General features: G+C 41.9%; 1 protein-coding gene and 8 non-coding genes across 9 annotated transcripts in view; 4 read left to right on the top strand and 5 right to left on the bottom strand.

The window, feature by feature from the left end:
- Nucleotides 1-2,787: 2,787 nt before the first annotated feature.
- TRNAK-UUU lies at nt 2,788-2,860 on the bottom strand. The gene has a single exon. It is a non-coding gene; the product is annotated as a tRNA-Lys (tRNA).
- Nucleotides 2,861-4,471: 1,611 nt separating this feature from the next.
- On the top strand, nt 4,472-4,544 carry TRNAF-GAA. The gene has a single exon. It is a non-coding gene; the product is annotated as a tRNA-Phe (tRNA).
- A 3,707-nt stretch (nt 4,545-8,251) lies between these two features.
- Nucleotides 8,252-22,901, bottom strand: part of LOC114035151 — a 51,686-nt gene continuing 37,036 nt past the window's right edge. Inside the window, exons 3-5 of the mRNA XM_027851155.1 lie at nt 17,618-17,781; nt 10,742-10,890; nt 8,252-9,712 (exon numbers count right to left, since the gene is read on the bottom strand). Of these exons, the coding sequence (XP_027706956.1) occupies nt 9,430-9,712; nt 10,742-10,890; nt 17,618-17,781 (596 nt within the window). The 3' untranslated portion in view covers nt 8,252-9,429. The remainder of the gene's footprint in view (nt 9,713-10,741; nt 10,891-17,617; nt 17,782-22,901) is intronic.
- TRNAE-UUC lies at nt 10,044-10,115 on the top strand. The gene has a single exon. It is a non-coding gene; the product is annotated as a tRNA-Glu (tRNA).
- On the top strand, nt 12,036-12,108 carry TRNAK-UUU. The gene has a single exon. It is a non-coding gene; the product is annotated as a tRNA-Lys (tRNA).
- TRNAR-ACG lies at nt 12,627-12,699 on the top strand. The gene has a single exon. It is a non-coding gene; the product is annotated as a tRNA-Arg (tRNA).
- On the bottom strand, nt 14,312-14,384 carry TRNAR-ACG. The gene has a single exon. It is a non-coding gene; the product is annotated as a tRNA-Arg (tRNA).
- TRNAK-UUU lies at nt 14,903-14,975 on the bottom strand. The gene has a single exon. It is a non-coding gene; the product is annotated as a tRNA-Lys (tRNA).
- TRNAE-UUC lies at nt 18,054-18,125 on the bottom strand. The gene has a single exon. It is a non-coding gene; the product is annotated as a tRNA-Glu (tRNA).

A 22,901-nucleotide genomic window follows, 5' to 3' on the forward strand; every position in this document is an offset into this window, starting at 1 on the left:
CTCTCTCTCTCTCTCTCTCTCTCTCTCTCTCTCTCTCTCTCTCTCTCAGTGCTGCAGGCCCTTCACTGGGCCAAATCTCAATACTGATCAGCAGGGAAGTTTTAATCTGCTCAGTTTCTCCAACCAGGACAGGTCTACCTGTCCTTGGCAGCCCAGTGCCCCTCCACTACCACGGTCTCACCATCTTGGTGCCAGACTTAGTTCAGGCACCAGATTTTGGTTTTAGCCCTACTTCAGCTCAGAATTCCAGAAAACAAATGATTTATCAGCCTCAGCCTCTCCCAGCAGCGAAGATTATAAGCCTATGCCATCACACCCAGCTACCAAGTACTAAGAAAGTTATTTGAACTAAAAGAAGAAATTGTCACTTTTCTTAGGGACAGTAAAGATGAAGCAAATTCATTTTGTAACAAAAAAAATTCTACCTAAAATTTATGTATAGGTAGATATTTTCAAAAAACTGAGTACTGTAAATAAATCAATTCAAGGTTCTCAGATTCATACTGTGATCCAGAAAGACAGTTATCAGAATTGTGAAAAAAAAGGTATGGAAAATAAATATACAAAATAACATTTTATGTTTGCCAATTAAAAAAAAACCTACCCTGTAAATGAAATAGAAGTAAAGACCTGCTCAATAATGTGGGGATTATAATTGCCTAATCTGCAAGAAAAATCACTGAAGCAGAACTGTGAGCCAATGGCACTTTATTAAAGGGTCCATGGTCCCTTGTAACGAAGTGGACAGATCTTCATGAGATGGCCCCATCTTCCAGGGACTTGTTTTTATAAGGCTTGATACCAGATTTGTTACTTGAACATTCTAGAAGGGCTACACAAAATACAAAATCCATTGACTGCTGGACCTTGCTTTGAGGACAAAAAATTATGCATCAGTATGTCTGTGTGTGTGTGGGGTGTCTCAGGGTGGGAGAAGCACAGGGCATCTCCACTAAGTGGTTGTAAGATGGTCATAAGATGGTCACCTGCTCATGTTGGACAAGAGAAAGTGATCTGGAGGTACAAAAATAAGTTGGAGGACTCTCCACATAATTGAGTCACCTCCATCACTCTTAACTTACTCACCACAACAAGTAAAAACAAGTGTGGAGGACCTCTAGTTAGCTTCCTATGATTAAATAAGTGAACTTATAATCTGCAGTTCACAGCTCTGGGGCCTAATATACAGAACTTACAATGATTACCCCTATGGAATCATATCAAACTGATTAACACTGCTTGGAATAGAGTAGGGGTCCAAATGAATCATTTCTCACAGTACTATAGACTAGTCTATAGAAGCAATTTTAATTTTATTTCAAAGACCTAAATATTTCTAAACATGAATAAGTACCCCATTTGCCATAGACAAATAGTATAAAATCAATCTTATTTGATTTGAACAAAAATGGCTAAGATTAGTTTTTGACAGTATATTTAACCTGTTTGGGTTTTTTTATTTTTAGAAATATTATGATAACTTGAATAAGAGTTTATTAAACAAAGCAATACAAATGTTGCTACTGTTGGTAACATCTCTGTATAAAACAAATTTTCTCCTATAACTTATTAAGACAAAACATCTCTTTCAACTTGTGGTTTTGAAAGAATTAGGAATATCATAAATGACATAACGTTTTGAGAGATTTTGAACTGGATAGGACATTTACACGTCATATAAATACTATTAGTATATTATCATTATGGTGATTATCTTATGTGATAAAGATGAAATTTATAAATGAATTTCTCAGTAAACATGCTATTTGCTATAATATTTTGTCTGTTTAAGGTTTATTTGTATGCTGTTTTAAAAATATAGTATACTTCAGTTCTTTTTAATTAAATTTTATTTTCAGGTCCTCATTCACTTCCTCCCACCCCTCTCTCCTCCAACTGGGAAAACAAGAAAAACAAAACTCATGTTGCAAACATGTATAGTCAAGCAAAATAAATTTCTCAATTGTCCATATCCCTCCAACCCCCCAAAATATGCTTCAGTCTATACTCTATCACCTGTCCTGAGATGGGCAGCATGTTTCATCTTGTGCTCTTTGGAATTATAGTTGGTCATTGCATTGATCAGAGTTTCTAAGTCCTACAGAATTGCTTGTCTTTATCACATTGCTCTTAGTGTGTAAATTTTCCTACTGTTTTTGCTCACCTCACTCTACATCAGTTTATAAAAATCTTTCCTGGTTTCTCTGAAGCCACCCCCTTCCTCATTTCTTACAGCACAAAAATATTCCATCATATCACATACAGATCTATAACCTGTTCAGCCATTCCCCATTTGATGGGCAACCCCTTTATTTGTAATTCTTTGCCACCTCAAAACAAAGAGCTGCTATAAATACTTTTGTATATACAGATCCTTTTAATGCTTAATTTCTTTTGAAATGGTAAGAAAATTATTTGCAAAGATTGTTTCCCAAAAAAAGGGGGGTGGGTGGAGGGGAGAAGGATTGTCCATAAAGAATGGAAAACGCTGCCCTGAGGTTTATGTAGATATAGGCCTGAGAAAACAGAAAACTGCCTCCCTTAAACAAACATTTGATTTCTAGAGGAAGGAGAAGTATCTAGGTAACTGCAACCCTTCTGATATTTCTTTGATTATCATAGTTACAATCTGCACGTCCAACTCAGAAGAGTTCACAGCCTTCACAAAGAATAAATGATTTTTAAAAAGGGGGGGGAGGGACACCTTGGATATAAGAAAAAACGGCAAGAAGAAAAATAGTAGGAAAAGAAACAATGGGTGCCCATAAATTGTGGTCAAAACAGAAGCGCCTAGACAGGGACTTGAACCCTGGACCCTCAGATTAAAAGTCTGATGCTCTACCGACTGAGCTACCCAGGCTCCGGGAGACTTTAGGCACCCCCCCCCCAAATAACAAACGAGACAAGCAAACATTCCAGCTTATAAAGTTGAGTTAAATTTGCGGTAATGCTAGAATGCCCAAATTGATGCTTTCAACGAACCCCCTTTTTAAGACTTTTAAGGATAAAAATGGAAGGACCAGAAGCAGAAGAAAAATGGAAAAGAAAATATCCAATGTTGGCAGAGTTGTGGGAAGGCAGGCATATTATTGCCCTGTTGATAAAGCTATGAATTGGTACAGACTGCTATTTAGGAAAGCCATTTGGAAATATGACCTACAGTTAATCAACTTTGACCCAGTGATACCTCTACTAGGTTTGTACCTGAAAGGGATTAAAGGAAAAGGACTCATACTTCCAAAAATATTTTTAGCAGTTCTATTTGTGGTTGCAAAGATCTGGGAGGTAGGGTGGTGACTATCAACTGGGGAATGGCCGAAGAAATTATGGTATAGGTATATAATGGAATACTATAGCAATATAAGAAATAACAAAAAGGATGATTTCAGAGAAACCTGGGAAGATTTGTTTGAGTAAAAGGACCAAATCTAGGAGAACAATTTACACTCTAACAACAGAGTAAAAATAAACAGCTTTGAAAGACTGAGTAACTCTAATCAATACAATGACCTACAACGATACTGGTGTACTGAGGATGAAGCACCTCCTGATAAGAGAGGTGACAGATTAAATATGCAGAATGTGACATATTTTTGGACATAGACAATGTGAAAATTTGTTTTCCTTGACTATGAATATTTGTTCCATGGGTTTTGTTTTCTTTTGGGGTGAGTCTGGAGGGAGAAGGAGGGAAAGAAAATGCACCTTTGTTAATTGAAGAAAGTAAAATTTAGTTTAATTAATTTAATAGAAAACATTTGTGCGATTCATTATAGAGAACTGTTTTCTGCGTGAAGGAGAGTAGAATCACCACACTTGGATCCTGATTTCACGGTCTCAGATTGCTGATAGATTAGGTAGAAGTTAGGCGTAATTTCTTAAGGGACAGAGGTTCTTCAGAGCTAACCATTATTAATGCACCCATAGGTGTCACAGGGTATATACTTAACCGAGGGAGACTGCTAGCTTTGTGTACCAGACGTGGGGAAATCATACCTGCCTCGTCCGGGTTTATTCGCGTCCTATAATCAATCGTTCGTTGATTCAGTCTGAAGCAACTCTACGGTTTCCCTAGTGTAATTGAGTCAGATCCACTACAACAAGGTTCTGTGTCCCTTTTCGTCTGTTGCCGCAACAAAGTGATGAGTTTACAGATCCTTTGTCTTCTTGATGGTAATTAGACAATTTTTCAAAGAAACTGCACGTTTTCCTGAAACAGTCTCCTGGGCCTCGGTGATAGACTAAAGCATTTCTACTTCATCTCCATTTGGAGGAGGAAAGAATAGTCAAGAGTCCACTGTCTTTGGTATGACAGCGTTAAATATTCAGGTTCTGTGCGTCACTTTCCTTCCTATTCCTAAAACGTTTCCTTAAATTTGACTCTTTTAAAAACCAGAAACAAAGAGAAAGCTTTAGGAATGAAAACTTTAAAAAAAAAAATGAAGCAAAAGAAAACTATCAGGACCCGGAAGCTGAAATAGCTCAGTTGGGAGAGCGTTAGACTGAAGATCTAAAGGTCCCTGGTTCGATCCCGGGTTTCAGCACGTTTTAGAATTTAGGTCACTGGCAGCTTTGCAACTCAAGGCCAGTGCACATACTTGGCTCTTTATAGCTTTAGTATATAGACATAGTAGATCTAAGTCTTTCCCTTTCTATTTGCTGACTACTAGATATGTGTAGAGGGTTGCAGAGAGCGGAAGTACTTTCGGAAAGCTGCTTCATTTTCTACCCTGAGACCTCTTAGCGTTTATATGGGAGAGATCTACCTGGCTAGTACTCGATAATGCCTTCTACCCTTGAGGAAGATGGGAAACCTGACTCTGGGAAATATGGAAGTTGCAGAAGCTGAAGCTTCAGGAAGTAAGAGAGGGAAAAATCGTGATTCACTGAGATAATTTAAACTAGTCAGGAGTGGAAAGCAAGACATTCTAGGATCACTGGGGATACGTGTCCTCTGAATCATGCTTGAGCGCAGGATACAAACCTATACCCTTCCACCTCTTTTTCACTTTCACCTCATTCCTCTCTGATTATCTCTTGATCGAAAACCCGAACTCCACTTTGCCTGACTTTATGTAGTCACAGCCTCCCTATTGGTCTACAGTTCAAGAGTTCGAGAGCCTATCATATCGTATGACTCCCCCCATTCCACAGGTCCCTGATGACTCCGCCCCTATTTGCCAAATAGAGATTCTCCAGATCTGTTGACTTTTTCCCGGCTCAGCATATTCATCCACTGCTTCACTTTAGGTCGATTAATTCAATCAGATGAGAATGCTGAGATGCTCAATCAGTAGAAATACTCCCACTCCCAACTAGGGTGTACCTTCTCCCCCAGTAATTCCTCGACATATTATGGGGGAACTCCTTTTTTCCCCTCATATAACTATAGAAAAGCTCTGTTCCCCTTCTCTCTCCCCCCTCCCTCTTTCTCTGTCGCTAGTCCCCCCATTTTCTCTTTCTTCTAATGTAACTAGCTCTTCATTGGCCATAAAGAAAATTAGATATAATGGGAACCACTTCCTGACGTTGTGAGATCCTCCATCTCCTGCTCCACTGCTAACTTGAACTGATCACGTCTCCTATAGCAAATCAATATATTAATAAATAGAATTTAGTACCCCTGAGCCTTTGGTGGTTCGCTGAAGTATAGTACAGTGACCCTGCTCACTTGAAGGGAAATATGATTCTTGATTCACTGACTGACTTCTAGGAGAGAGAGAGATAGGGCAAATTGAAGTGAGCCATAGATTTTGAATGGCATAGGGTAGACACACCACCACCACCAAAGACGTGGGTGAAAGCTACTTCCCAAACCTGTTACTTAATTCAAAGCTCTTGCACCCCCAGAGTCTAAGAGTAGACACTTCTCTCCTCATTAAGTTGAGATTTCATCTTGTTCAGGAGTCACAGGAGTTCTAACTCAAGGGTCCTGAACTTATGGTCTGTGAACTTGTTTAGACAGATAGATAGATAGGTAGATAGATGATTATACTGATATATACATATAGATGGATCTATCTTAGACACCTCTATATATTTTGATAAATGTATTTCAAGATTAGTGACTACCTTTGAAATCTGGTGTATTTTATGCAAATAAAAATATCATTCTGAGAAGGAGTCCATAAATTCAACGGGCTATGAAAAGGATCTATGACATAGATCGCGTGTCCATTGTCTTGAGTATTCTATCACAGACAAATCTGTGTGGTTTTGCCAATTAATATTGTACTTGCTTGCTTTGATGAATATGTTTCCTTGCTTTCCTAGACTGTCTTTTGGGTAATAAGGATATGGTGGGCTTTTCTTGATTAATGGCTAGTGGGGGTGGGGAGGGGCAAGAATGTTGTAAAAGGAGATGTCTCCAGCTTCCCCTTTGCTAGCCAAGATGCATCTTGTAAACACCAAAGGCCTCTTTCTTTTGACTTTTTATATTTTTGCTTTCCTGTTTTAGGTGAATAACATTGAAGAAGTCAAGCTTACTTTGTAAGCTTTGAAAGGTAGGGAGATTAAACTTCCAGAAGTCTGGGAGCTAGAGTTCACATTAGGATTTTCCAGGATACCAGATGGCATGAGTGGATCAATGGATAATTAAGTGACCTGATTGACTCATCCCAACAGTAGCAGAGATGCAGAACCACGCATTATTCAACCAACCACATTGCATTAGGAAGTGAATGTATAGCTCAACTGAGAAGATAGGGTAGAAATAAATTGGTCACAGATCGCCTTTGTTGTGGTTGTATTTCAGTCATGTCAGATTCTTCATGACCCCATTTGGGGTTTTCTTGGCAAAGATACTGGGATGGTTTGCCATTTCCTTCTCCAACTCATTTTACAGATGAGAAACTGAGGCAAACAAGGCTAAGTGACTTGCCCAGGGTCACACAGCTAGTAAGTGTCTGAGGCCAGATTTGAACTCAGATCACCTACCTCATTACATGTACATATTTTAAAATCATTCAGGACAGATTATTTCACTTTTGTCTTTGCATCTTCAGAATCTAGCAAAGTTCATGGAACATAATTGATGCTCAGTAAGTTCTTGTTGATTGATTGGGGGTGGGGAGGAGTTTGGAATCTGGTGCTATCACAGAATATAATATTTTGGGCAGAAAAGGGAGATTCCTTGGCTATCTTTGAAGTCTTCAGGACTGCCTTCAATGTAACCTTAAGTTCAAGAGTTGGGAGAGCTGACCTTCAAGAGAAGGGAAATTCTTGAGCCTCTTTGGAAAGAAAAGAAAATCATCCATCATCATCCTCACCCATCTAGAAGATCAATAAGGAATTAAAGACATGACGTGAAATAACAGAAGATTTGCACATTGTTCTCCCAAATTATGGTGGGTTATTGGAGAGTTTAGGTCTGATTGGAAGGGGGTGACCTCTGCAGAAGTTCCAAAGTCCATTTCCCTTCCTGGGGTTGGAGACTGGGGACTCAAACCACAAGATATTACTAAATCTTACTAAAGCCATACAGGACCCTGAGCAGAGAAGTATTTCACTAGAAAGACAAGGTGTTGCCCCTAGCAGCCCCAAGTTGAGATCACTTCAGAGAGGAATCTAATTGAAAGGTCATTAGGACTCTGGTGGAAAAGTAGGACTCACTAACAGAAAATTGTTTTAAATGCACATAAATTTCTGTACGTTCCTTCTGCCTTTTCCACGTTGTTTATGCAATTCATCAGCTCCTTTGCACCCTCTGAAAATTTTAAGTGGTGAAATGACGGCTGTCATGTATGCAAAGTATGTTTATTACTTTGAATGCTTTGTTGAGAGGTGAAGTACCAATTACCCACATTTATGGAAACCTAGAAAAGAACTACACGTAAACTATATTCAGTGATTTCCTAGAGTAAACACTGTTTGAGGGCATAAAGAATGATAGAAATAGTGCACTTTTGGGTAGATAAAGAGAATGGACCAGTCCGAGTATCATATTGGACCCATCATACTTTGGGATGTGGCTACAAAATATTACATTCTAGGAGCAGTACCCCAACCCAAAAGATAAGATTACAAAGACTGGGGCACAACCTGGCTGTCATTCTCCTTGTTTAAGGGACAATCTTAAATTATAGGAGGCAGAGAAGACATCTCCAAGAGAGAACTGGAAAAGTACACAAGGAATTGAGGAGCAAAGACAATCGACCCTTACCTTAATTTAGAACCCCGCACCCTGGATGAGTTATTCATGGTATTTTGCTGAAATGTAGCAAACCAAGAATTCAAAGACATGAAACTTGCTTTTATTTCCAACTTAAAAAGATCACTGTGTTTTTCACTGTTACAGACTTTAGAAGTGAGAGTGACTGATCATGCCATTTACCCTTTTGAAGGGAGCAATATGTTGTCTTAGTCGATAAAACACCTCTTATCAGTCCAGAAGAACCTCAAGCTCGGTCCTGGAATATTCCAGGCCCCAGAACACCAAGCAACCTCTTCTGCAACTGTGCACCATTAACCTACGCTGCTCTGGGCATAATCAATTAGAGATAATGATTTCCAAGGGCCCTCTATAATCCAAGATACCTTTTTCTCGAATTCTATTACTCTTTCCTAGCTAGGAGGAGGCGGGAGGAGATGAGGTTGGGGTATTTATATGCACAGAACTCTGTCGGCTCAAAGAACTTACCTTTAAATCTATCTTGTCCGGGAGGTGAAACTATAAAACCTGGAAGCCTGTAAGGAGATTGGGGATTGATATAGCATCCGAGCATCACTCCAGATAATTTCACGTAATTTTAAATGTTCTTTAGTCCCTGGAGACCGGGGTGGGGGGGGGAGGGGGTGATGGGAGGGGCGGGGTACTCCGTTTCATCTCGTTTTTATTCTTGCTTTCTTTAAAGGTGTTCTCCGATGCCGTCTCCTTTGGGAAGTCTTTAGGGATCCTGCGAGTCGCTAGCGCTGCTTCCCTCCTCAAATTATATTGGATTTACTTACTGCAACCTCCACTCTCCCCACAACATCCTTCCTAGTACAAAACATGCTCCTAGAGCTCTCAGTTCCTCCTAACACCTAGCACGTAAAATGCCTAGTAAAATGCTCGTTGAATTGAATGGTTGGATTCCACCCCTTCACCTCTTAACCTTGGTGCCAGTTCATTCTGGCCTTTAAACACCTTCCTGGACCCTGTCGGGTGTCACCTGCCCCAGTCCAGCTTACAAGGTTTGGGGGGCTGATGAAGATTCTCTTAATTCTAGTCAGTCACCCTGGAAGCTTTCCCTACCCTCCTTCGGTGCCCGCACCCCGCTTAAACGGGTCCCACCAAACAGGCAGGCAGGAGACTGCTATGCCTCTCTCTACCTGCGAGATTTCTGCTCCGCCGGGCTGGATTTTCTGCAGCGGCCCTTCAGAGACTTTCGGATCGTACAGTGCCCTAGGGCATCCTAATGAGACGTTGGTGCCAAGTGAGTGAGTCAGTGTTCACTCTGCTCCTGGAGATTCCAGTATATTACTCGTGTATAACGAGACAGAAGCCGCTCCCAAACTGCATGCAGGCTCAGTTTCTAGACTGAATACTGCACAGTGTTGTGTTTTTGTCCCTCTCGTCCCGCCCCAAGTGCTCTCCTGGGATTTAGAAATGCTTAAGTCCCTTCCAAGAGCCCCCGAAGCGCCAGGTCCTACTGGGACTGAGGAAGGGGAGATCTTCGTTGTTAAAGAAGGCGTTCTGTGATCCCAGCTGTCTTGAGTTGTCTGCCCCTTCGCCCTGTGGGAAGAGAGTTGCGTTTACTGTGCGTGTGGTTCTCTAAGCACCTGTTGTTTGCGGGATGAAATGCAAGTTCCTTGAGGCCAGGGATTGTTTGATTTTCTAGTTTAAATGCCGAGAGCCTAATTTATACCAGACACTTAATCAATGCGTGTTGATTAATTAGATAGATAGATAATGGATGGAAGGGAGAAAGGAGATACTTGAAAAGACTTAAAATAAGAGAGAGAACTTACGTCTTCAAGAGAAATACAAAAAAAGGGAAAAACCTTTAAAAAAAAAAAAAGCAATGCATACAATAGAAAGCCTGCGAGAGCTCCTTCTACGTCTCTCCCTGGTGGTCTAGTGGCTAGGATTCGGCGCTTTCACCGCCGCGGCCCGGGTTCGATTCCCGGTCAGGGAACTTCCTTTTAACCTAACTTCATTAGACACAGACCTACTGGGAACTAACCCTATTTACTGCCACAGTTCTTATCTAGCCTTTAATCACTGAATGAGTGTTGCCTCAGACAAACTGAGACCTGGGAAAGACCTTAGCTTAAAAAGGGCATAGGGTCATCCACTTCATCCGGCGTCATCTCCAGTCGCCCTGACCTATATCTTGCAACTGGACTCTGATGACCCTAAAGGAATGACTTTGCACTAACCTGCCTCACTTAAATCCAATTCACTTGCAAGGCAAGACATCACCCTCCAGAGGTTATTGGTCGTTTTACAGAATGGAGAGCAAACAACAACAATGTAATGAAGACCCCATCTAAGACAAAATTTACTGCCTCACCCCAAGTATGGATTTAAAATATTGCACGTATTGTCGAGAACATTTGGTGTACTAACTTATTTTGCTTCACTTCTTCTCATCCCCCTTTTTAAAAAAATAACTAATTTCTCACAATAGATAACTCCCTAAATAAGGAAGGGAGGGAGAATATATTTAAAAATGAATGTGATGTAGGAGGGAGGGGGGAAAGGGCAACATTAACATTTTCTTTCTTTTTTGGCGGGGGCGGAGATCATATAGGAATTTACCTTTTAGCTGGTTGCGGACTCCTTATTCTCTTGCGCCTTCTGCCAACACCATCTGAATGTGGAAACTGCGACTGAGCGGTGGGAAAATACCAGGGGAAAGAACCAAGATGCCATAAAGGAAGGCACGCTAAGCTCGTCTTGTCATTTATCTACGAAAAAGAAAGAAAAAGTAAAAGGTAGATATTTCACAAAACAGTTCGTGGCAAAAAAAAAAACAAACAAAAAAACAAAAAAGAGATGACATTTATTGTCATCCAAGGGAAATGTCTTTAAGAGGTAGAGGAAAATAGAACCGAATGGAGTCTCTGTTGAAGAAAGCATTTCAGAGAGGACTCAGACTTAGTCCACAGACAAAAGTGTAAACGATTTCCGACCTGGAGACTTTGCGGGATTCGAAGTCTACATCACGAGGAGCTGTTGGTTCAGACACAAAGCAAGATCAGCACCCAGTGAACCTGAAGAGGGTGGGAGGCCAGATTTGAAGCTTTTAAGTAGACCACTTCTAAAGGCAACGAGAAAAAGAATGCCTCTGACAGGGAATCCCAAATGCCATTCCCCCCACCCTCTCCCGCCTCATGCCATTCTTCCATGGGAAGTTCATGATTGCTATCCTAGAATGTTGTCGTTAGGGCTGCTCAAGATTTCCAAGATTAGTCTCTGTAATAGAGAACTCCATTCTCCTGGGGGTGGGGGTGCAATTCAGCAGTCGATCAAGAAGCTTTTAAGTCAGAAACTAGATTACAATTTAGAAGACCAGAGGAGAAATCAAAGCACCAAATTTAGGTGGTATTTTGTTTTGTTTTGTATTTTGCTAAGGAAAGAAGGAGCCATAGAGGATGAGAGCTACAGGGGAATAGACTCTAGCGAGGGTTTTGGAAGGATGGGTAGCCCAAATACTCGACTTCGATGTTCCTACAAATGTAACGAATTGTCGAACACACCCAGAGCCGATGCTGAAATACTCCTCCCTTTGTCTTGAAAGAGATGATAGGAGTGAGAGCCGGAAGGCACCATCTAGTCCAAACTCCTGTTTTGTTTCGTTTGTTTTTAATAATTGTGGCCATCCGTAGGTTTTCGTATTAAAAGAACAGCCTCTCGTCCCTAAGCCGGGAAATGTGCTTGTTTGTCGGCCACCTAGAACAAGTCCCAGGCTAGGACTAACTGCACAGGAGCAAGCGTCTAAGTTTTCCTCTCTCTCTCTCTCTCTCTCACTCACTCAAGAAAAAGAAACAGAAAGAGAAAAACCACCTTGGCAATTTTCTTGTGAGATGCTCGGAGTAGGTACTTTCTGTGGGCCCGGATAGCTCAGTCGGTAGAGCATCAGACTTTTAATCTGAGGGTCCAGGGTTCAAGTCCCTGTTCGGGCGAACTACCGCTCCTCTTTTCCTCTCCCTCAAACCAAAGGGCAGGAAACACTCCCATTTCCACCGACAGCCCCTTCAGCCCTGCAAGCTGCCTTCCTTTTGCACTGCGGAACTGCACGTAAAACTGAGTGTGAAAGACCGGGGACACCTGGACGGGGAATTTCACTGCTGTTACTCAACTCCTCTCACCCCCCCCCCCCCCCCCCCCCCCCCCCCCCCCCCCCCCCCCCCCCCCCGCGGCGGGTTAGAGAGGAAGAAAGGGGACGATCCCACAAAGTGCCCAGACTGGATCCTGAAAAGAGAAATGGCCCTAGGCACGCAGAGATCAAAGCGGTTTCTTGGGACGTTCCTGCAGCAACCAGACTGAATGTTGCTGAGGCGGCAGCGGCTCAGCGCGGACTTCTGTCCCATTTACGAACCTCCAGGTCAGGGAGAGAATACTCAAGGGCACAGTACAACTACTTGCAAAGGAACTCGGCTTAACTTCATTAAGTTCACGGGATGACTTAATCCTCAGCCAAGGGCCAGTGGCGCAACGGATAACGCGTCTGACTACGGATCAGAAGATTCTAGGTTCGAATCCTGGCTGGCTCGGCTTCATTTTCCCGAAAAACCGCTCTCAGAGATATAAGAAAGCTACAATCCACATGTTCAGGTGTCTCTCACACTTCGTTACCCCGTTTGGGGCTTTCATGGCAAAGGTTCCGGAGTGCTTTGCCATTTTATTCTCCAGCTCATTTTACTGACCAGGAACTAAGACAAGCAGGGCTAAATGACTTGCCCAGGGTATTACTAAGTGTCCGAGGACAGATTTGAACTCACTAAGAGAAGGCTCCCTGACTTCAGGCCCAACACTGTACCCTCTGCGCCACAAAATTTGGGTTAAGTAAGCAATTAAATCAGATTCCGATGCGTAAAGGAATTCTGCAGGTATTTCAAAAAACGAAACAGGAACTGACTTTTGAAGTGACATGGAAAATATTTTGCTAATTTGTTTTTATTCTGAACTTAACAAACACCTAGTAAAATGGGCATTGCCATATGTATAATAGAACAATAAAAAGAACAAGTCCATGAAGCTGCAATTCTGTGTTATGTTCTGCTGAAGCTCTCTTTGGGGGCTGGATGGAGATAGGCCGGGGAGGAAGCCGCAGACGCCCTGCCCTAATAGTTTTGAGCAGGACAGAATTCGCTCTTTAGTTGACATGGGAAGGTTTCACCTACCGATTAGATAGAGTGAAAAAAGGTTATAAACTCCTTGAAAGCATCATCCCGGCCACATAATTGTTTCATACCTCATCCTTTCTGAAATCTAGAGATCTTAAACACCGCCAGCTAAGCAGGCTCAGAAATGCTGGCCACTGAAATTGATGAGGCAAGGCTTAAGTATTCCAATTGCCCACATCACCTTCCACCCTTTTAGAATATTAAAGAAACAGAGTTTTATTGTACTGGGGAAACTATAAATGTTTCCAGAAGTTTAAGAATGTATCCAGTGAACATGCACTTGGAAGAGTGTGAATATTGGAAATGTTCTGAGTTCTTACGTGACTAATTCTTCCCCAGGAATTGCTTGTAATGCCCCAGCAACGCCCCAGCCTACTCTTTCAATGAGACTGATCCATCTTTGATTTAAAAGCTTTCATCGAAGACTTGCCCAGAGTAGAGGGAGCCTTCCTCTTTCAAAATTCAATTCAATCCCACGATCATTTTATATGCTGCCTACTATGTGATAGATGGTTTGACTAGTGATCTTGAGGCTATCTTGAGATAGATTAAGGATATTAATGTATATCTCGGGTTGTCCATAGCATATTTGACCCCTGCAACCAAAGCAACTCTGGAAAACCAAGTACTAAAGGAAAAGGGTTCGTTTGCTTATTAACATAAAACACTGCAAAACTTAAGGGAAAGAAATTCAGGATTTTAAAATTCTCCTATTCTATAAATGGGGATACCAAGATTCAGAAAAGTTAAGTATGACAAGTGGCCCATGAATGCTGAAGTCTATCTTCCAATTCTGAAAGTTAATTCTCGGGTCTTATATACTTACTGATATTTTCGATCATTTTTCTACTACAAACAACTTAAATTCGAAGATATACTTAATTTCATTCCTCATCTGAGTTATGAAACGTCTATTAACTTTTTTCCTCGATTTTAATAGCATAATTGACATAGAGGCTGTTTTTCGGGAAAATGAAGCCGAGCCAGCCAGGATTCGAACCTAGAATCTTCTGATCCGTAGTCAGACGCGTTATCCGTTGCGCCACTGGCCCTTGGCTGAGGATTAAGTCATCCCGTGAACTTAATGAAGTTAAGCCGAGTTCCTTTGCAAGTAGTTGTACTGTGCCCTTGAGTATTCTCTCCCTGACCTGGAGGTTCGTAAATGGGACAGAAGTCCGCGCTGAGCCGCTGCCGCCTCAGCAACATTCAGTCTGGTTGCTGCAGGAACGTCCCAAGAAACCGCTTTGATCTCTGCGTGCCTAGGGCCATTTCTCTTTTCAGGATCCAGTCTGGGCACTTTGTGGGATCGTCCCCTTTCTTCCTCTCTAACCCGCCGCGGGGGGGGGGGGGGGGGGGGGGGGGGGGGGGGGGGGGGGGGGGGGGGGTGAGAGGAGTTGAGTAACAGCAGTGAAATTCCCCGTCCAGGTGTCCCCGGTCTTTCACACTCAGTTTTACGTGCAGTTCCGCAGTGCAAAAGGAAGGCAGCTTGCAGGGCTGAAGGGGCTGTCGGTGGAAATGGGAGTGTTTCCTGCCCTTTGGTTTGAGGGAGAGGAAAAGAGGAGCGGTAGTTCGCCCGAACAGGGACTTGAACCCTGGACCCTCAGATTAAAAGTCTGATGCTCTACCGACTGAGCTATCCGGGCCCGCAGAAAGTACCTACTCCGAGCATCTCACAAGAAAATTGCCAAGGTGGTTTTTCTCTTTCTGTTTCTTTTTCTTGAGTGAGTGAGTGAGAGAGAGAGAGAGAGAGAGGAAAACTTAGACGCTTGCTCCTGTGCAGTTAGTCCTAGCCTGGGACTTGTTCTAGGTGGCCGACAAACAAGCACATTTCCCGGCTTAGGGACGAGAGGCTGTTCTTTTAATACGAAAACCTACGGATGGCCACAATTATTAAAAACAAACGAAACAAAACAGGAGTTTGGACTAGATGGTGCCTTCCGGCTCTCACTCCTATCATCTCTTTCAAGACAAAGGGAGGAGTATTTCAGCATCGGCTCTGGGTGTGTTCGACAATTCGTTACATTTGTAGGAACATCGAAGTCGAGTATTTGGGCTACCCATCCTTCCAAAACCCTCGCTAGAGTCTATTCCCCTGTAGCTCTCATCCTCTATGGCTCCTTCCTTTCTTAGCAAAAACAAACGAATGAATAGAAATTCCACCTACATTTGATGCCTTCACTTCTCTTCTTGTTCTCTTCTAAACTCTGTAATCTGGCTTCTGACACACCACTCACCTGAAACTACACTCTCCAAAATCATGACGATCCCTTTAGTTACCAAATATAAGTGATGGTTTTCTCATCCTTCTTGGTCTTCCTGTAGTCTGTCACTGTCAACCCACTGTCTCCCCTTCTGCGTTTTCATGACTCGGCTTTCTCTCTTAGTTCTTCTCTTCTTTATCTTAACACTCCCTTTCAGTCTCCTCCCGGATTTGTTATGCAGTTGCTTCCTACAACTTAACTAGAGATATATCCCCCAGGTTCTTTTCTGAACCCTTTTCTTCCCTCTCATCACTCTCTAACCTGAAGAATTCATCAGTTTGCATGGATCCAATTACCACCCATATTCTCATTACTTACAGATCAATCTACCCCTAGTGTTTTTCAGAAGTGGTTGGCTCCCACCACCTGAACCAACTACTAACGGAAATTACTAACTGGATATTCCTTAGAACGTCTCAAACTCAGCATATCCAACACAGAACTCAATATCTTTCCCATCCAAACCTATCCCTCTTCCAAACTTTCTCATATCGCTGAGGGGACCGTCATCCTTCCAGTCCAGTTGAAAACCAAAGTTTTCAAGTGTCATCCTCCAGTCCTCACTCAAACTCACCTCACCCAGTCAATCCAGTTACAAAATCTTACTCTTTCTATCTTCACAGCATGTCTCAGGCTAATTTCTTCATCTCCAAGCATATAGCTATCACCCATCAAGGACTTATCTCCTCTTGGCTGGTTTGCTGCATTAGTTTTGGAAGTGGCTTTCCTCCTTCAAGTCTCTCCCCACTCCAATCCATCTTCTACACTCCCTAAATCGATTTTTTCTGAATTCTAGGTCTGACTATATCATCATTCTCTCTCATCTCCCTAATCAATAAACTGTAGCGGTTCTCTACTACACTTACGGTAAAATACAGGCTCTTCTGGGCACTTAAAACTGTTCACAAACTAGCTTCTTACCTCTCCAGAGTATTCCCTGTTCTTTTTCTATGCTTTTGCACTTGTTTTTCCCCATGTCTGGAATGTTCTCCCACCATACTTCCACCTCCTGAAATCACTGTTTTTCTTCAAGACCCACCTCAAGTGTAGTCTTCCATACGAGGCCTTTCCTTATCTCTCCACCAATGTCCAGACCCTAGCTGCTTGTGCCGTCTCCTCTATAGTTACTTTGTATTTAACTTGTATAAGTCTTATATAGAGTTATGTTGTCTCCTTTAGAATGTAAGCTCCTTTGATCTTTGAATTCTTAGAATTCTGCACAGTATCTGGCACTTAGTACTTAAATCAGAGAGTCAACTTGGGGACTCTGAAACATAATAGCTTAACATCTGTGTTTCAATGTAATTGTTTTCCTTTCCAAAAGTATTTGTATTACTTTAAGCATTTAAAAACATTAATTTGAGAAAGGGCATCTATAGGCTTCCCCAGACTTCCAAACGGGTCTATAACAGGAAGAGGATTTAAGAATCTCTGACTTGATTGATATCTTGATTGATTACAGATTTGCACTCCCACTCCCATGCAAATCAAGTTTTCTATCACACAAACTAATCCTGGAAACATTCAGCAACCCTAACAACAGCATTCTAGGATAGTAATAAGGAAATTCCAATGGAAGAATAGAATTTAGGATTCCTGGTCAGAGACATCATTTTTTTCTGTCATTATCCTCTACCTTTAGGGATTACCTACTTGAAGATTTCACTGTTGGACTCTCAGCCTCCTCAGGTTTCTTTAGGGACCGACCTTGACTGGTGCTCTAAGCCTTAAGCCAACTTCTCCGGGTGATGTAAATCTCGAGCCCCCCAGAGCATTCTTGTCAGAAATCGTTTACATATTTGTCTGTGGACTGAAATGTCTGAGCCCTCTCCGAAATATTTTTCTTGAATAGAGACTCCAATCTGTTCTATGTTTCTTTATCTTTTAAAGAAACTTCCCTTAGATGACAGTAAATTTCATCGCTGGTTTTGTCGTTCTCGTCGTCGTTTTGTTTTGTTGTTCCACGAACTGTTTTGTGGAGGATCGCCTTTTTAAAAAATAAATAAATGAGAGGGCGAGCTTACCATGCCTCCCTTACTCATTGTTCGTGGCATCTTGGTTCTTTCCTCTGGTATCTTTCCAACTCTCCGTCGCAATTTCCTCGCTTGCTTGGTGTGGGCAGAAGGCTCACGGCAGATGCTAATAGGAATGAGGGGTCCATAGCCAGTGGAGAGGAAAATTCCTTCATCTTTCGAAGCAAGGAGGAGGAGGAGGAAGAAACAGAAAATAAAAACTTTGTCACCTTTCCCTGCCGCCGCCACCACCTCCCCACCTTTGTCACATTACATTAACTTCCCAATGTATCCTTTTTTTCTCCCGTACACACTAAATGTGCATGACAGTATTTACAATAATCCATAAGTGAGGTGAGGGAGTAAATTTTGTTTTAGGTGCGGGTCTTGGGTAGATGGATTTCATTCCCTGTAGGTCTGTGTCTAATGAAGTTAGGTTAAAAGGAAGTTCCCTGACCGGGAATCGAACCCGGGCCGCGGCGGTGAAAGCGCCGAATCCTAGCCACTAGACCACCAGGGAGCGATACTGAAGGCCAATTCAACCATTCTATTGCATGTATTAGTGTTGCATTTTTTTTTTTTTTGTTTCTCCTTTCTTTTCTGCCTTTCTTGAAGAAGTAAATTATCTCTTATTTTAAAGTCTTTTTGGGCATCTCCTTACTTCTGTCCATTATCTATCTATCCAATCAACACGCATTGATGTCTACGGTATAGATTAGGCGCTTGGCATTTAAACCAGAAAATCAAATAATCCCTGCCCTCAAGGAACTGGCAGAGTGAATTCTCACTCTCTTGGCCCCTACGTCTCATTAGAATGGCCTAGGGCACTTTACGATCCGAAACTCTCCGAAGAGCCTGGAGAGAAGCGCTGCAGGAAATCCAGCCCCGCCGAGCAGAAATCTCACAGGTAGAGGCGTAGCAGTCTCCTCCTGCCTGCCTGCCTGTTTGGTGGGACCCGTTTAAGAGGGGTGCGGGCATCAAAGGAACGTAGGGAAAGCTTCCAGAGTGACTGACTAGGATTAAGAGAATCTTCGTCAGCCCCCCAAACCTCGTAAACTGAACTGGAGCAGGTGACACCCGACAGGGTCCAGGAAGGTGTTTAAAGGCCAGAATGAACTGGCACCAAGGTTAAGAGGTGAAGGGGTGGAATCCAACCATTCAATTCAACGAGCATTTTACTAGGCATTTTACGTGCTAGGTGTTAGGAGGAACCGAGAGCTCTAGAAGCATATTTTGTGGAGTGGAGGTTGCAGTAAGTAAATCCAGTATAATCTGAGGAGGGAAGCAGCGCTAGCGACTCGCGGAATCCCTAGAGGTTTTCCAAAGGAGATGGCATCGGAACTGACCCGTAAGGCAAGAATAAACACTAGGTCAAAAGGAGGCTGTTCTTTGTCTCCAGGGCCTAAAGCAAATTTAGAATTAAAAGGAATTATCTGGAATGATGCAAGGACACTGCATCAATCATTAACCTCCCTCCAGGCTCCATGTTTTATAGTTTCACCTCCAAGGTGAGATAGATTTAGAAGCAAATTTCTTTGAACAGACATAGTTCGGTGCATACATCAATCTCGTCTCCTTCCGCCTCCTCCTAACCAGGGAAGAGGAATAGAATTCGCGGGAAAGACAACTGCTTTTATAAAGAATCATCTAGGTCTCTACAGTCATATGGGGAATCATCATCTCTCATTGGCTATGCCCAGAGGAGGGCAGCTCAATGGCGGTTAGATGCAGAAGGTAGTGCTTAGTAACCTGGGGCCTGGAGCTGGGGTCTCTGCTGGATTGGGAAGATGTGTCGTATCGACTACTGAATATTACTATCTTGAAAACGTGAGCAGCATAGTCATTTGTCCCTTCCCCTAAATCTTGTAACTCAGTGAAAAATACAATCCTCTTTTCAAGCCGGGCAATGAACGAGAGGCAAGCATTTATGATTTCTTGGTTTACTTTTATTCAGCAAAATTTCAGGAATACACCCTGGTTAAGATTCTTAATTAAGGTAAGCGGTAATTGTCTTAACTCCTCAATCCCTTGTGTCCGTTCCCAATTTCTTCCTGAAGGCAAGTATTCTCTGCCTCATGTAATTCAAGATTTTCCCTCAAGAAGAGGAAGGACAGCCAGGAAATATCCCAGTCTTTTTTACTTTGGGTTGGGGCATTTCTTCTGGAATGTGATATTTTGAGCCTCACACAACAGTCTGATAGGTTCAATCTGACACACTCACAAAGCCTAATCACTGGGACTACCCAAGAGATCACCATTTTTTTTTTACCTTTTTTTTTTTAAATATTTGCAGCCAGTGTTTACTTTGGGAAATCTCTGAATATAGTTTACATATAGTTCTTGTCTAGGTTTCCATAAATGTGCACAACAGGTACCCCAGCCTCTCTCAAGCACTCAAAGAAATAAATACTCATTGCTTATAGGACAGCCTCCATTTCCCCCCTCAGAAATTGCAGATGTTGCAAAGGTACCGAAGACCAGGTAAACAATGAAGAAAATGCACAGAGACTCATAACCATTTCACACAATTCTCACTTAGTGAGTTCCACTTTTACACTAAGGCCCTAAAGTCCTTTCAATTCAGTACAACCTCCTTTTCTGGATTTGCAAAGTTCCCTTAGAAGGGAATTCAGCTTAGAGTTTATTAGCTTTATTGAATAGTGGAGTGATTTAGTGCACTTTGGGGAAATCAGTTCAGCAGGTGTTCTGGTATAGATTAAGGGTAGAGTGGGGGAAAGAATTGAGAGGAGAGACCAATTGGGAGGCTATTTAATAGCCCAGGTGAGAAGTAACAAGGTCCTGAAAGACAGGTCAAGTGAATACAGAGAAAGGACAGAGGGGAGAGATATTGAGGAAGTAGAAATGACAATCAGCAACTTATTAAATATGTGGGATTAGAGAGTATGAAGAATAGGGATTGATTCTGATTTGCAAACCTGTGTAGCTGGAAGGATACTGGTGCTCTTAGCAGAAATCAGAATATTTGAAAGAAAGAAGGTTGGGTCGGCTGGAGGACAGAAGGAGGAATGTTAGGTTCTGCTTTGGACATATTAAGCTTGTGATACTTCAGGGGCATTCAGTTGGAAATGTCCATCAAGCAATTGATTATGTAGGACTGGAGGATCGGAAAGATTAGGGCTGGAGATACATGTGTCTACATATATAGAGACATATAGACATGGACATTGACATAGACATAGAAATGTGTGTCTACAAAGAGATGATATTTAAACCAATGTTAATAGATGAATTCCTCAAGAAAAAGAGCAGAGAGAACAAAGAACAGGACCTCATACAGTCCCTTGCTGTATTCCCCAGTTAGGGGGGCAAAATAGGAAGGATGACCCAGCAAAGGTTACTGGGAATGGTTAATGGTCACTCTTTGGGGGTATAGATTTTCATCCCCTTCCCATTGAGTGGGATGCCCCTGTGAAGACTTGTTAGTGTAATTAAGGTTTGGGATAAAATTATCCTGAACTTGGAGATCAGTTCAAAAGGCAGTATAGGATAAGTATAGATTTCTATAGTTCCCTTGTTCTCACAGTCTGACATCAGTAGTTAAAGATTGCCAAGTCTGAAACCCCCCCTGTACCTCCACATTCGGTCATGGTGACCTTCCCACAGCAGCATCTAGCTCCTTCCCACAGCAGCGTTTAGCTTGATCGTGCATACTAAATTGTTCATTTTTGCAGCAAACTAAGGTTATGGGTATGTATATTGTTTCTTTGTTCTCTGTCTCTGGGAATAGATTTTTGTGCATAGATTGTAAGCCAAATAATGGATAGTTGGTGGGAGGGGGAATTTTCCCTGTTTCTGCTATTTAATCTGGCTTTTTGCTTCTGTACTTGACTTCTTCCATCAGAAATCATGCTGGTGAGAGGAACACCCAATTCTCGAGAATTGAAATAAACTTTCTGTTCCTACCTTGAGATACCTCTAAGAGTTTTTTTTTTAAGGTCACTATCCCACACACCATTGAAGTATAGTGAAAACAAGCATGGTGGGCTGCAGGATGTTCTGGTGTCCAGACCCCAAGGGTCCCCAACAAATCCCAGGTATGAGAGAGTTTTAATAAATACTGTGCCCCAAAAGAAGAAACCGAATCAACTCAGTGGAGCTGAATGGAGGAGAGTTCGAATATTCCCTATGTGAAGGCTGAAAATAAGAATGACTTTGAGGATTTCTCCAAGAGAAAAAAATCTTTCTTCTTGTTCTTAGGAAAACTGAGAAAGGCAACTTCATTTGTTGCCTCCACTTTCCCTACTAATGCAATGTCCTAAACCCCCTGCAGTATAGCTTCTGACCACATCACTCAACTGAAATTGCAGTTTCCAAAATCATCAATAATTCCCTAATTGTCCAGTATAACCACCATTTTTCAAACTGCCCCCATTAATAGATCTGGTGCTTCTAGGATCAAATATAAGCTTCTCTATTTGGGCATTTGAATCTTTTCATAATTTGCCTCCCTTTTACCTTTCCAGTCTACTTAGACATTGTGAGTTTCCTTCAAGGCTCATTTCAAGTGACACCTTTTGTACAAGGCTTTTCTTTTTGTCCCTAGTTACCAGGGTCTTCCCCTCTATGGTCACCTTACTTTTGATATTTATGTCTTATATTTCTATTAATAATGCTAACAGTGGAAATTAAATTTAAAAATGTGTTCACATTTGGGGGGAGAGCCATTTGCTAACACATCCCTATAATATGTTTTCTCCCCTTCTAGAATGTAAATTCCTTGAGGACAGGTATTTTCACTCCTGACCTAGTTTTCTCAGAACACAGATAAAGCACAGCACCTGGCACACAATGAACACTTAAGTTAATAATTCTTTACCTAGGGCACCTGAACTTTATTATTTTAAGTTAATAACCATATTTCCATTTATACATTTTCCTTTATAATATACTGCATTTTGTATTATGTATTTAAGAACACTAATTTAAATAGTAATATAGTAATATAGTAAAATAATAATTTTAAATTTAATAGACTTCACCTGACTTCCAAAGAGGTCTGACATAAAAAAGATTAAGAACCCCTGACTTAAAAGCTTGTTGGTTGATTGTTGAATTCCACTACCACTACCCAGCAAAATGAGCCATGTGAGCTCATACTGAAAGTATTCAATAACTCCAATATCGGTGTTCTAGGAAAGGTAACCCATACCTTCTGTTTAGTGGGATGTGGGATTCCTGTTCTGGGTCTGGAAGACTGAATATTTTTCCCTGCCTTTACCCTCTGCCTTTAGTCTAGTGAATACACTCTCTAGCCTAGTCTAGTCTAGTCTAGTGA

Source organism: Vombatus ursinus, unplaced genomic scaffold, assembly GCF_900497805.2.
Source record: "Vombatus ursinus unplaced genomic scaffold, bare-nosed wombat genome assembly UNPS02009173.1, whole genome shotgun sequence".
In the NCBI taxonomy this organism is placed as follows: Eukaryota; Metazoa; Chordata; class Mammalia; order Diprotodontia; family Vombatidae; genus Vombatus; species Vombatus ursinus.